Below are 14,869 nucleotides of genomic sequence, written 5' to 3'. Positions count from 1 at the left end.
TTTTTTTTTTAGAAAACACCTTTATTGGAGTATAATTGCTTTACAATGTGGTGTGTCAGTTGCTGCTGTATAACAAAGTGAATCAGCTATACGTATACATATATCCCCATATCCCCTCCCTCGTGCGTCTCCCTCCCACCCTCCCTATCCCACCCCTCTAGGTGGTCACAAAGCCCCGAGCCGCTCAACTCCTTATTGGACAGCTTGCAGCCAGACACACAGTAGGTGCTCAAATAATGCCTATTAGATGATGAATAAATGGTTTGGGGGCTGGTTAGTATACAGTAGTGCGCCGCCACTGCACGGCCCATTGGCCACGCAGCTGTTTGTGGCAAATTCTCCGCTAACCAGTGCGTTTCTGGACTGTCTCCTAAGCCTCGAAGTCAGCATCGTTGAGATGGAGCTTTAGAAAAACATCACCCAGAACGTTCCAAGGAAACTTAACCTCAGAAGAATCGTGTCTGCTCATTCCTCTTCTCCCAACGCGGATAATTTAGAACCAGAGGGAGCACTGATCGCACCGAAGTGCAGAGGAGGGTGAGCTGGCCGTGTCCCAAGCAGCTGTGGCTGCACCTGTGGCGGATAGCAGAAGGACAGGGGCCAGGAATGGAAGCTAGGGGCTCTGGATTCTACTTCTAATTCACTGTGACCCAACTCCGTCCTCTGGGGACAAATTTCCTTACCAGGAAGTAAGCTTTATTCTTCTTTCCAGCTTGCAAAGTCTATAAATGTGAGTTTGAAAGGATACCATTATGTTGACAAAGAAAGCTGATTTTTGGATCAACTTGTTAGGAATCCTTTCCAGCGTTACAGGAGAGGGAAAAACATTACCAAGGACTGACTACATGAAAGGGCCATACATGAGCATCTCATTGTTAGTAGACCAGAATCAGTCCAATCAGCCAGAAAAAACAATACCTAATTTAAAACTGAAGCAACGTATGTGGCTTGTGGAATGGTGGCCACTGAGCCAGTGTTATGGTGTTGCTTCAGTTGGAGCTGAAATTATAGAATGAAGGGACACTTGCCCGGCGACCAGATAAACGCCAGCCCTGTCATTAGACCAGTGAGACAACAGAACATGAGACTTGAGGACATAAACTTCATCAGCCTGCTCAGCCTTGGCTTTATAACGAACCACTTTTTCTTCTCATGCCCCCTCTGCTCCCCACAGCCACCAGACCCACATCTTCCCTGTGGTTCTCTATTCAGACTGTCCTTTCTCTAAGGGTGGAGTAGTTGCTCTGTCAAAAACCTCTCTCTGGGTTATTGTAATGACTCACCACACCCTCACTCTAACCATTCAGTCATTTGTTGGGCAGGCTGTGTGCGCCAGTCCTGCTATGTGCCAGCACTGGTGCACACTGGGGATACGAAGACGAATAAGGTGTGGTCCATGCCCTAAAGGAGCTCCTCATCTAGGAGGGAAGACACATCAAACAAGTGTTACCTCTTGGCTATGAACTGGGAAGGGCAGGAAGGTCCAGTCCGTTATCAGAAAAAAAACAAAATTCTTGTTAGGCATCAAGTGTACATACAAAGATTTCAGGGGAGGCAGCAAAACAGTTCTTTTTGTGGCCCCAGAGTACCTTATCTGTTACATAAGCTACTTCATCTTGGCTCTATCTGAAATGAATATCTTCCTCTCTTCCTGCCAACAGGTCAGACTGGGTGTGGCCAATCATTTCAGTTGGTTGGACTCATGATAGAGAAGGGGATGTTTTCATCTGTTGGAGGTGGGAGGACGTGCTCTTCAGGCCTTTCAGATGCTGCTTACAGAAGGATGGCTGAAGGACATTAGCCCCTCCAGATCTAGCCTCAGAGTGACACCTCTACACATACAAGGTATACTCTTGAGTATCCCCTGTGGCATATTATGCCGTCAGGGCTACTGTCTCTTTTCTCCATCTTACTAAAGACCCTAGTATATTTTCTTAGCTTCTGGTCAAGACCCTAGAAGTGGATGGGTATTCATCTCACTCATGGGACAGTAACCCTTATCCTGTCAAACAAAGAATTACCAAAAATGTGGTAAGACCCTATTAGAGGTATGTGCAGGAATTAAGTGGGGGCATGAAGAAAAGAGTAGTTAATTCACACTACAGGGGAGGAGGCGGGTGACATCTGGGTAAGGGTGTTTTTTTTTCTTTCTTTTTTTTGGAACTTGATTTTTAAAAATTTTAAATTGTGGTAAAATACACATAACAATGACCATCTTAATCATTTTTAACTGTTCACTTCAATAGTGTTAAATATATTCACATGGATATGTAACCAATCTCCAGAACTTTTTCACCCTGCAAAGCTGAAAATCTATACACATCAAACAACTCTCCATTTCTCAGTCTCCCTACTCCCTGGCATCCGCCATGTGGTACTTACTGTTTCTATGCGTTTGACTACTCTGGATATCTCATAATATAGTATTTGCCTTTTTGTGACTGGTTTACATCACTTAGCATAATGTTTTCAAGTTTCATCTATATTGTAGCATGCGTCAGAATTTCCTTCCTTTTTTTTTTAAATTAATTAATTAATTATTTATTTATTTTTGGCTGTGTTGGGTCTTCGTTTCTGCGCGAGGGCTTTCTCTAGTTGTGGCAAGCGGGGGCCACTCTTCATCGCAGTGCGCGGCCCTCTCACTATCGCGGCCTCTCTGGTTGCGGAGCACAGGCTCCAGATGCGCAGGCTCAGCAATTGTGGCTCACGGGCCTAGTTGCTCCGCGGCATATGGGATCTTCCCAGACCAGGGCTCGAACCCGTGTCCCCTGCATTGGCAGGGGGATTCTTAACCACTGCACCACCAGGGAAGCCCTCCTTCCTTTTAAGGCCAAATAATATACCTCTCTCTCCCTCTCACTCTCTCTTTCTCTCTCTCTCTCTCTCCCTCTCTCTCTCTCTCTCTGTCTCTCTCTCTGTCTCTCTCTCTGTCTCTCTCTCTCTCTATATACACACACACACACACACACACACACACACACACACACACACACTACATTTTGCTTGTCCACTCCATCAATGGACACTCGGGTTACTTCCACCTTTTGGCTATTGTGAATAATGCTGCTGTGAACATGGATGTACTGTTATATCTGCTTTCAATTGTTTTGGATATATACCTAGAAGTAGGATTGCTGGATTTTATGGTAATTCTATATTTAATTTTTTTGTGGAACATCTATACTGTTTCCCATAGCAGCTGCACCATTTTACATTCCCACCAACGGTGCACAAGAGTTCCAATTTCTCCACATCTTCACTAACACTTGTTATATTCTGTTTTTTTATTTTTTTCGATTACAGCCATCCTAATGGGTGTGAGGTGATATCTTGTTGTGGTTTTGATTTGTAGTTCCCTAATGATTAGCAATATTGAGCAGCTTTTCATGTCATCTTTGGAGAAATGTCTATTCTAGTCTTTGCCCATTTTTAAGTTAGATGTTGTTTGGTTTTCTGTTGTTGAGTTGCAGGAGTTGTTTATATATTCTGGATCTTAGCTCCTTGTTAGATAAATGGTTTGCAAATATTTTCTCCGATTCCACAGTTTGCCTTTTTACTGTTGTGTTTTTGATGCTTAGAAGTTTTAAATATTGATGTAGTCCAATTTACCTATTTTTACTTTTGTTCCCTGTGCTTTTGGTGTCGTGTTCAAGAAATCATTGCCAAATCCAATGAAGCTCTCTCCCTGTGTTTTCTTTTAAGAGTTTTATAGCTTTTATCTTTTATGTTTAGGTCTTTGATCCATTTTGAGTTAACTTTTGTATATGGTGTATGGTAAGGGTCCATGTCATTCTTTTGCATGTGGATACCAGTTTTTTAAACACTATTTGTTGAAAAGACTCTCCTTTCCCCACTGAATGGTTTTGGCATCCTTGCTGAAGATCATTTGACCATATACTTGAGGGTTTATTTCTGGACTTTCTATTTTATTCCATTGGTCTATATGTCTGTCTTTTTGCCAGTACCACATTGTTTTGATTACTGTTGCCTTGTAATAAGTTTTGCAATCTAGAAGTATGAGACCTCCAACTTTGTTCTTCTTTGTCAAGATTATTTTAGTTATTTAGGGTCCAGTGAGATTCCGTGTGAATTTTAGGATGGGTTTTTTTCTGTTTCTGCAAAAAATGTCACTGAGGTTTTTATAGGGATTGCATTAAATCTGGAGATCACTTTGGTTAGTACTGACATCTTAACAGTATTAATTCTCCAGTCCATGAACATGGAATGTTTTTCCATTTATTTGTGTCTTCTTTAATTTCTCTTAGCATCATTTTGTAGTTTTCAGTGTACAAGTCTTTTGCCTCTTCAGTTAAGTTTACAGGGTAAGGATTTTGAAGAAGTACTGTCTAATAGAAATATAATGCATGCCACGAATTCAAGCCACTTGTGTAAACTGAAATTTTCTAATAGCCACATAGAAAGAAACAATAAATTTTAATAATATTTTACTTAACCCAATATATCCAAAATATTATCTTTTCAATAGGTGGCCAATGTAAAATTACTGGGACATTTATACTTTTTTTCACACACTGTCTTCAAAATCCAGTGTTTATACTTACAGCACAGCACATCTTAATTCAGATTAGCCTCCTGTGGCTACTGGCTACATATTAGAGAGCACAGTTTTGAAGAATGAGTAGTTTACTAGACAAAGAAATGGAGGAGGGCAACCCAGGCAGAGAAAATAGTGTGAGCAAAAGCTTTTGCATTTGTCACTCAGAGAGATATCTGGAATATCCGAAGTGAAAGTGGAGAAATGGTGGGAGATGAAGATGAAATGTCATGCAGTGGGCAGCCCATGAAGGTAGGTGGGTGTCTTTCAGGCCCAGCAGAAGTAGCCATGTGAGGGGAGGCACTGACTGGCTTTATGCAGCGTAATAAAATGATCAAGTTTGCATTTCAGAAGGACCACTCTAGAAGAGGTGTGGAGAATGATTGGACTGCAGGTAGACAGAGGTAAGACTGAAGGCAAGAAGAGCAGTCAGGGCACCATATTAAGAGTCTGGTCGATTGATGAGGAGGGTCTGAAGTAAGACAAAGGTACAGATTCTGGAAAAGATGTGTTAGGAGAAGATAAAGCCAGAGGAACTCAAATAGAAGAACCAACAGGATTTGATGCTTGACTGAAAATGAAGGAGGAGAAATATAAAGTACAGGATTCTTTCTGGGTCCCTGGGTTGGATATTCAGGTGAAAAACAGTGTCACTTACTGAGATACTAAATCGTACTGTGTTTATTACCATTTTTGTGAAATGGGGACGATAATACCTCCCGTACGGTATTTCTGTGGTGACTGAAGTTTAGAACAGTGTCTGGCATGTAGTACGGAGTCCATAAATATTAGTCATCATCATCACCATCCCATGGATCATCATTTATGAGAAGGGACTGAAGAAATATTCAGTATATTCAACATTTGTTAAATATACGTATAGGCCTGGAGCCCAGCAAAGGTCTAGGCTGGAGAGAGTGACTTAGTGGTAGTTCAATTTAGTAAAATCCATGGCAGTGGAAGCAGTTGCCCAGGGAAGGTAAGAAAAGGACTCAGGATAGACTTCTAGTGAACTGCTATTTGTGAGAATAACAAAGAAAGAGAAGCCAGTGCTGTGGACAAAGCAGGACTGATGAGAGATGGGGAAGAAGCAGCAGAGTGTGGGAGAGCAACCTCGAATATTACAGGAAGGCTGGGGAGGCTGGGAATGAAGAGACCACTTCATACAGAGGTCATCGCTGACCTTTGCCAAGGCCTTTTCATTGAGTGATGGGAACAGACCTTACACAGAGGTGTGTTTAAGAATAAGGAGGAGGAGGGGGACTTCCCTGGTGGTCCAGTGGTTAACCCTGCACTTCCAGTGCAGGGGGGGCAGGTTTGAACCATGGTTGGGGATATAAGATCCCACATGCTGCGCAGCTCGGCCAAGAAAAAAAAAAAAGAATTAAGGAGGAGGAGACAAGCATGGCATACCTGTGTAAATTAATTTTCAAGAAGCTTGGCAATGAAGAGGCGAAGCACAGAGAGGTGAAGCTGAGTGTGTTTCTGAGGAATCTGAATATATCTATTGGGTTAGGGAATGGTAATGAAAGGTCAAAGTTCAAAAATATAAGAAAGAGGATGCTTGAAGGAACTATTTTCCTAGGGTTGGGGGTTAGACAGGATGGGATCAAGTGATCAGATGGTTGGCTGAGCTTTGAAGAGAGGGACAGCTTTTTCTTGACACTGGAAGGAAATGAGGATGAGGGAGGATTTAGCTTGCAGAGTGAGCCAGTAAAGTGAGGCAGGGTGCTGTGATTCAGGGCTGGTTTGCTCTGAAGGGAGGTCAGATCACCTGCTAGGTAAGCAGAGTGGGAATTTGGTAGAAAGCTGGGGAAAAGTGATGAAAGATTCAAGGAGCTGTTGAGCAGAATGAGAGAGGAAGCTGACCAAGACCCCTAAAAGGTTGTAGAGCCAAATTAAGGGCCCAAGTAAGAACGGAAGCCACAAGCTCGTAAGGCGCCAGTCTGCACAGTCGTGGTGACACAGCCTCACTCGGCAGTCGGATGGGATCTCCAGATGGAAGTGGGATGGGGGCTTGATGGGAGGACAAGAGAGCCGGGTGACTGAGGTGCTGGTGAGACAGAAGTTTGTGAGGAGTCCAGGCTGGGGAAAGGGGGAGGAAATGTGATCAGAAGGAAGCGAAGAACTCGCAGGTAGTGGAGGAAGCAAAGGCATTGAGGTTTGGAGGAAGCTGAAGGGTAGATTTCTGTCTGTCAGGGAATGAGAATAAAGGAAGCAATGGCCACTGTGCACCAAGAGTGGGATTCGGAACTTAAGACCTATGGTGGTCGAAGAGTTTCCAATGATAAACTCCAAGGTGAGGCCACAGGGTTATATAGGAGGTGGCGGTCGCTGAAGCTGAGGAGGCTGAGGTATCTGGACAGCACCTCCACAGAAGACTGAAGTCCCACAGGGAGGCATATGGGTTTAGCTGGAGAAGATTGTGAGCCAGGTGCCCAAGGGCTGTGGGGAGGCTTCCTAAACAAGGACAGGTAACAGTTCTCAAATGTCAATGAACAATTATACAAGTTTATAAACACAAACTACAAAAGGGCAGCTCTGAGATGTACTGGGAGAAAACCATCATAGCCAGAATGCCTAGGTTCTGGCCAACAGTATGTGCCTCGGAGTAGAAGTTGCTTCAGGTAGGGAGAGAAAGAGGACAGGAGATGAAAGTGTTGGATGGCAACACTACCTATAAAAACTGTGTGTGAGACTTGCTTGTGAGGTGTGTGGGCTGGCGTGGTCAGGAGGGCTTCCTGGAGACGGTGGCAGCAAAAAGGCCCTGAAAGATAGAATGACCTGGTAGCAACTCCCAGTTGGAACGCTGTGCCAGAGACGTCTCAGAGATGGGAGTGAGCCTGGCAAAGTATCTAGCTAAAGGGTTAATACAATATTTTTAAAAATTGTATAAGAAATGTTTGTGGAGGGACTTCCCTGGTGGTCCAGTGGGTAAGACTCCGCACTCCCATTGCAGGCGGCCCTGGTTCGATCCCTGGTCAGGGAACTAGGTCCTGCATGCCGCAACTAAGACCCAGCACAGCCAAATAAATAAGTAAATAAATAAATTTAAAAAAAAAAAAGGAGTTTATGGAGAAAATGCCAGCTCTGGGGAGGAAGGAAAGAGGAAGAAAAGATCCATTCTTGAAGTAAGAGATTTACAGTGATTCTCATGCCTGTGGTTTTCTTACGGAAATTTAGATTTTGGCTACAGGAACTACAGTGTTGTGAAAATGATCCAGGTTTGGCATCTGGAAACCTGGGTTTGAGTTTGGCTTCACCACTCTGAATTGGCAAGTCTGAGTACTCTGTGATTTGGGGACCATGACAGTCTCTTAGATCTTCAATTTCATCCTACATAATGTAAGAATTAAGACAGCTCCACGCTGGGAATACTCTGTGCAATTTACCTAATAATCTAACTTCGATTTTTCATGTGCTAAACGGAGATACCCGTTACCTCACAGGAATAGAGCTCAGGACGAGGTCTGATACCTAGTTAAGTGCTGAATAATGTTGGTATTTTATCGGTTTTTAATCATACCAGAGAGATAGACTCCACGCAGTTACGAAACCTGCCTGGCCAGGACGCCAGGATGCTTCTGGGGGCCCCAGACTGGGAAGAGACGCATCCCTGGGTGGGCTAGAGGGATTCAAACCTTGAAGGAAGGGATTCTGGCTGCACCAGGATTCGTTTGCTCTGAAGGGAACTATGAAATAAAATAAAGTCTCCTGCTGTACTTTATCAGAGGTAATCATTTAAGGCAACTCCTTTGGCTCAGGAAGGAATGAACTCTGCAGCTCTTGCGGATTAAAGGACGGGGGGTTGCCTCTTGGATGAGATGCGTGGACAGCAATTTCAAATGTAAACCTCTTTCTGCTCCCAGAGTAAGAAAACCACTCATAGGCTTTAGATTAGAGTGATCTCAGGGGAGCATAAAGTTGGGAAGTTAGCCTCCAAGACTATGGGAGGATCGGTTTTGAGATACAGGAACATCACGGCATACTAGTAATTTAGTCTTCTCAGCTTCCTTCAATCACAGGAGTGTTGTCATCTCTGCTTCTGTACTAAATGGATTGGAATATTTTCCCCATTAAGATTTTATAGCAGTGGATGGGGGAAGCTGTTCCTCTGAAAGGAATGCGTCTATTGCTTTGGATGTGAAGAGAGGAAGGGGTTTTCTTTTAACAAAACCCCAGCCTTACTGCTTAAGACTCTTCCCCCATTTCTTGACCACTCTTCATAGAGTCCTCCAATTTGGCAGCAGGAAACTGGGCACTGGAAATAGCCAGATCTGAAGACCCTACTTCCTAATTCATAGATAGGAGCGGGTCTACTTAGTGAAAAACCCAACCCAAACCTGCCTCTGATATCACCTGTCAGTGACATGCTGCCCCCTGCATCTTTCCAAGTTATCTTCAGTTTGAATCAATCAAGAGTCCTTCCTTAAGCATCTATCGATTTCGCCTCCTCTAGAAGCCAGCACCGAGCTCAGCTCCACGGACAGAGGAGTGCACGGCTGCGCTCCTGGAACTCACAGCCCGGGAGGGAGGCAGAGAGGGATCAAATAATCCCTACAGGGCGTGCATGCACAGACGCTAACCAGTGCTACGGAGGAGTCACTCCTTTTTACGACCCAGCCGTGACACGTGAACATTTGTCAGTACCTACGCCACATCCCCCTTTGACCAACAGCTGCCTAGAAATGAGGTCCACAAACCACAACAAGGTCCACACTCCTCCCCACTCTCTCTCCCTGCTCCCAAATCCGAGCTCTCCGAATGAACAATCCCTATTGTTGTGGCAGAAGAAAGACAGTGCTGATGAGGTTTTCACCCACATCTCTTCCAGCTCTCCCGTCCCTGTCCTCCGACAACACCCACCCCATTTTCTTTTAGTATAGTTATTTTGGTTTCCAAGGGCAGATGAACATAGAGAAGCTCTTATTTACTTCTCAGCATTAGCTGCTGTCATTGTTTCTGTTTCAATGACTTCTTTCTCTTCTTGCTGTGTCCGTTACCACGGGCTGCTCTTAAAGCAAAGGCCCTGTGGTTCTCTAGCTGGGAGAGGGCATTTGTCAATAGAGTTCAGGAATGTCAAAAGGGTGACCCAGATTTGCAGCACCAGAGGGAAAACTCATTCATTGTTGAGTGTCCTGTGTAATCAAATATAGCATATTCTTTTTTTAAGTTAATTAATTTATTTTTTGGCTGCGTTGAGTCTTTGTTGCTGCGCATGGGCTTTCTCTAGTTGCGGCAAGCAGGGGCTTCTCTTCGTTGCGGTGCGCGGGCTTCTCATTGCACTGGCTTCTCTTGTTGCAGAGCACAGGCTCTAGGTGCACGGGCTCAGTAGTTGTGGCGTGCGGGCTTAGTTGCTCCACGGCATGTGAGATCTTCCCGGACCAGGGCTCGAACCCATGTCCCCTGCATTGGCAGGTGGATTCTTAACCACTGCGCCACCAGGGAAGGCCTAGCATATTCTTGATGTGGGGAACGGGTGTGTAGAAAGGTTAATTTCATGGAAATATTTATCATTGCTGAGGGGGACTCACTACTTAAGGACCTCAAGGCCAAGCAAATACATCTCTCCCAAGTCCTCAAATTAGAAACTTATTTCTTAAATGCCCGCCTATTCATTTCCAACCAAGGAAAGCACTGCATTGATTGTTCTTCAGAAAAATCAATCAACTCTTCGAGAGGAATAAAGGTATCCAAATATAAATAGGCTTGAGTTGTTTCTGTTATCTTTCTTCAAAGCTTTGGTACTATCCCAAGATTGTTTTTGGTTCCTTCTGAAGACTTGTAGGTAACATACAAAGACACTGTGGGACAGGTAGATGGGTCATAGACTTCCAGAACTGTAAGTGAAATTAGAGATCATCTAGTCCTACCCCCTCATTTTACAGGTGAGACATGGAGGCAAAAGGAAATGGGGTGGTTTGACCAACAGTAAGTGGCAGAGAAGACACTAGAACCCAGCTCTTTGACTCTCAGATCGGTGCTCTGCTTCACTGTCCCTCGTGAAGATGTAATTATAGCAACTGGGATAGAGTGGGCTCTCTAGTAGCTTTTTCTTTTACACGTAGATATTCTTTATTTTTTTAAAATTTTTATTTTACATTGGAGTACAGTTGACTTAATTAAACTTAAAAACTTTTGCACAGCAAAGGAAACCATAAACAAGACAAAAAGACAACCCTCAGAATGGGAGAAAATATTTGCAAATGAAACAACAGACAGGATTAATCTCCAAAATATACAAACAGCTCATGGAGCTCAATGTCAAAAAAACCCAAACAATCCAGTTAAAAAATCGGTGGAAGACCTAAATAGACATTTCTCCAAGGAAGACATACAGATGGCCAAGAGGCACATGAAAAGATGCTCAACATCACTAATTATTAGAGAAATGCAAATCAAAACTACAATGAGGTATCATCTCACACTGGTCAGAATGGCCATTATCAAAAAATCTAGAAACAATAAATGCTGGAGGGGGTGTGGAGAAAAGGGAACCCTCTTGCACTGTTGGTGGGAATGTAAATTGATACAGCCACTACGGAGAACAGTAGGGAGGTTCCTTAAAAAACTAAAAATAGAACTACCATACAACCCAGCAATCCCACTACTGGGCATATACCCTGAGAAAACCATAATTCAAAAAGAGACATGAACCCCAATGTTCACTGCAGCACTATTTACAATAGCCAGGACATGGAAGCAACCTAAGTGTCCATCGACAGATGAATGGATAAAGAAGATGTGGCACATATATACAATGGAATATTACTCAGCCATAAAAAGAAACAAAATTGAGTTATTTGTAGTGAGGTGGGTGGACCTAGAGTCTGTCATACAGAGTGAAGTCAGAAAGAGAAAAACAAATACTGTATGGTAACACATATATATGGAATCCAAAAAAAAAAAAAGGTACTGATGAACCTAGTTGCAGGGCAGGAATACAAAGGCAGACACAGAAAATGGACTTGACATGGGGTGGGAGGGTGAAGCTGGGGTGAAATGAGAGTAGCATCGACATATATACACTACCAAATGTAAAACAGTTGGCTGGTGGGAAGCAGCAGCATAGCACAGGGAGATTGGCTCAGTGCTTTGCGATGACCTAGAGGGGTGGGATAGGGAGGATGGGACGGAGGCTCAAGAGTGAGGGTATATGGGGACATGTGTATGTATATGGCTGATTCTCTTTGTTGTGCAACAGAAACTAACACAGTATTGTGAAGCAATTATACTCCAATAAAGATCTATTAAAAAAAAAAAAAAAAGAAGAATCCACCTGCCAATGCAGGAGACATGGGTTTGAGCCCTGGTCCGCGAAGATCCCACATGCCACAGAGCAGCTAAGCCCATGCACCACAACCACTGAGCCACAACTACTGAGCCCGCGTGCCACAACTACTGAAGCCCTCGCGCCTAGAGCCCGTGCTCTGCAACGAGAAGCCACCACAATGAGAAGCCCACACACCACAACGAAGAGCAGCCCCTGCTCGGCGCAACTAGAGAAAGCCCGCGCGCAGCAACGAACACCCAACGCAGCCAAAAATAAATACATCTTTTTAAAAAAAAAGAAATGGACTAAAAAAAATCAACAGGGTGTGCAGCTCCACTAAAAAAATGATCTCAGACATTACTGAGTAATGATGTTTATACAAAGTTATTCTAGGTGACTAACATTGTTTGCTAAGTAAATACTTTAGCAGGTCTCTGGAAACATTAAACCAGAGTGTAAAAAACATGCACCACGGTTAAACCAAAGTCTATTTCCTTTTGTTTGATTTTATTAGGTTTTTCAAGGTCTGTCCCAACACCCTAAAACCCACACATTCCATATCTCCCAGGGGGGAGAGAAAGCAAACAGCTGGAAATTTAGGAGTGGCACGGTCTGACCCCAATCAGCTCGTAGGTGCACTACTCAACCTGAGCCTGAGTGAATGGTATGGTCACCAAAGCCCTGAGCAGAGCAGATGCTACAGAAATGTATGTAAAACCAGTGTGCCAGGAAAAGTGGAACTATAAAGCTAATTTGAGCACTTTTTCTTTGTAATTTAGTTTGGTTAAAAGATTTGGAGCATTTATCTGTTAGAAGAAACAGTTAAGAGCTTCTGTGCATAGGCAGTCCTTCTTCACTGAATACTTGGAGATGCTACCTGCCTGTGACTTCTTCAGCATCTGATGAACACCCTGATAGATTTGTCAGGGGTGACATTTGGGAATGCTGCCACCGCAGCAGCTGAACGACAAAGAGGGGTGCATACGTATATATGTATGTGTGCATGTGTAGATGTCCATTCCAAATGAAGTCTCCACCATAGCTGAGCAGTCAACAGATGGCCTTGCAGTCGTTCTTAGGTGAACACAAATCTGGTTCAGGAGACAAGCGGTTATCAGAAAAGTGTTAACCGATCACCATCCCTCCCTTTATCTTTCAGGCAGGTGTTAAATAGAGTACATCTGGTTGCCAGGAATCCTACTGCATCTTTCCGTCCTCCAGCATACATGGGAATTTTCTGAATCCAAAGGAATATACAGGCTTGTTGGGCTCTCAACAGTCAGATGCAGAGCGGTTGTTCCCAACTTTCTCCTGCTGCCACACTATTCGAATGAACCAGCACCTCCATCAGCCGTGCAGCCCACACACATAAAGCTTCTCAGACGGGGCCTAAGGTACATCCATCCCATCCAGCCCAAAAGGTCACGTGCAGAGTGGAGGAGAGGAGCAGGTGAAGTGTGAGAAAGCACGTCCCAGGGATCTGCTATGTCTCCCAGCCAACGCCCAGCCCCACCTACCAGTTTCCCTCGCACCCCTTTCCTTGTTCGCTTTTCTTCAGGAAAACAAACTGCTCTCTTCCCATAATCTCCTGTTATCTTCATACTGCAAGACTAAACTCTATTTTGGGTCCAAGTCTTCTTACCTCCATCCACTTGTAACAGCTGCTCAGATGTCAGTGGCAAATCGTTTGTTTATACTCATACTTGTAAAATCTTTGGGGTTGGTCAGGGCTCCACTGCCACCTATTCCTGTTTCTCATCTTTTGGAATGTTTTTTTTTGTAAAACGCTGCCAGTTATGTCATTGTCATGTCAAGGTAATCATGCAGCCATAACACAAATCCTAACTATAAGGGCAATACATCAAAAAAATTACTAGAGGCCAGCCTGCTGTTCAGATGGGGTCTTGGGCTGACACCACAGTCGAGGGTCAGTTCCAGAAGGTCAAGTCGCCACTTCAGTGAGTCATAAGACTGACTCAGACGACCAAACTCCCAGAGAGCTGATATATCACCCCACTCGTGAGGCTCCAATGCTCATTCATGTTATTAAGATCCTCCTTTTTTAGTTATAAAACTATTTTTATTTTTTAATGTCTTTTTTTTTTTTGGCTGCATTGGGTCTTCATTGCTGTGCGTGGGCTTTCTCTAGTTGGGTCCAGTGGGGGTTACTCTTTGTTGCAGTGCGCAGGCTTCTCATTGCAGTGGCTTCTCTTGTTGCAGAGCACGGGCTCTAGGCACTCGGGCTTCAGTAGCTGTGGCACGTGGGCTCAGTAGTTGCAGGTCACGGGCTCTAGAGCGCAGGCTCAGTAGTTGTGGTGCACGGGCTTAGTTGCTCCACAGCATGTGGGATATTCATGGACCACGGCTCAAACCTGTGTCCCCTGCCTTGGCAGGCGGATTCTTAACCCCTGCGCCACCAGGGAAGTCCCTATTTTTATTTTTAAAAGAGGGGTTTTATTTGGTGAGCAGGGAATCCCAGCAAAGGAAATTAAGAGGGTCTTGCCAACTATGTCACTTAGGCTGCAAAATGCCTGATGAACTGCACTTAGTCCTTGAAACAGCACCTGTCTTCACAGTAGTCACACTTTTTATCTTCTAGTTTTCCAACTCACTTAGGTAAAATTGCTTAAACAACGAAAATTATTAGTATCTAATTCTCCTCAAGATTCTATGGAGACCATTATCTTTTGTTTACCACACTGTTCTTAAGACAGATTACAATAAAATCATTTGACGAAAATACTGTCTGAAAATATGTCGATTCAGGAGGCTGACAGAAGTTAAAGCTTTCTTTCTGAACTTAAACCTCAGAAAAATAAGTAACTTTTAAAAAATGGATGAATAAGTTTCTAAATATAAAATGGAGACAATTCCATCTTAAAACTCAAACAGAATATTGAAAACATTTATTAATAGAAAAAAGTTCAATGCATCCTACAGAATGAAAATGCTCAATCTTTTCCTATAGATACTTAAAACTAGTGATCCCACTTTTCATTAATATTTGCTAACATCTATGTAGCAGCCTCTAGATTTAGTTA

General features: G+C 43.7%; 1 protein-coding gene across 1 annotated transcript in view; it reads left to right on the top strand.

Moving 5' to 3' along the window:
• Positions 1-14,862, top strand: part of LOC309628300 (uncharacterized protein) — a 31,186-nt gene extending 16,324 nt beyond the window's left edge. Inside the window, exons 7-11 of the mRNA XM_082391222.1 lie at positions 1,662-1,845; positions 4,724-4,807; positions 4,907-4,959; positions 12,343-12,535; positions 12,988-14,862. Of these exons, the coding sequence (XP_082247348.1) occupies positions 4,760-4,807; positions 4,907-4,959; positions 12,343-12,535; positions 12,988-13,002 (309 nt within the window). The 5' untranslated portion in view covers positions 1,662-1,845; positions 4,724-4,759 and the 3' untranslated portion in view covers positions 13,003-14,862. The remainder of the gene's footprint in view (positions 1-1,661; positions 1,846-4,723; positions 4,808-4,906; positions 4,960-12,342; positions 12,536-12,987) is intronic.
• Positions 14,863-14,869: the final 7 nt, after the last annotated feature.

Source organism: Balaenoptera borealis, assembly GCF_965194805.1.
Source record: "Balaenoptera borealis genome assembly, chromosome: 4".
NCBI lineage: Eukaryota > Metazoa > Chordata > Mammalia > Artiodactyla > Balaenopteridae > Balaenoptera > Balaenoptera borealis.
Note: the sequence above shows the minus strand (reverse complement) of the source record. Positions and strands in the feature narration are given on the sequence as shown.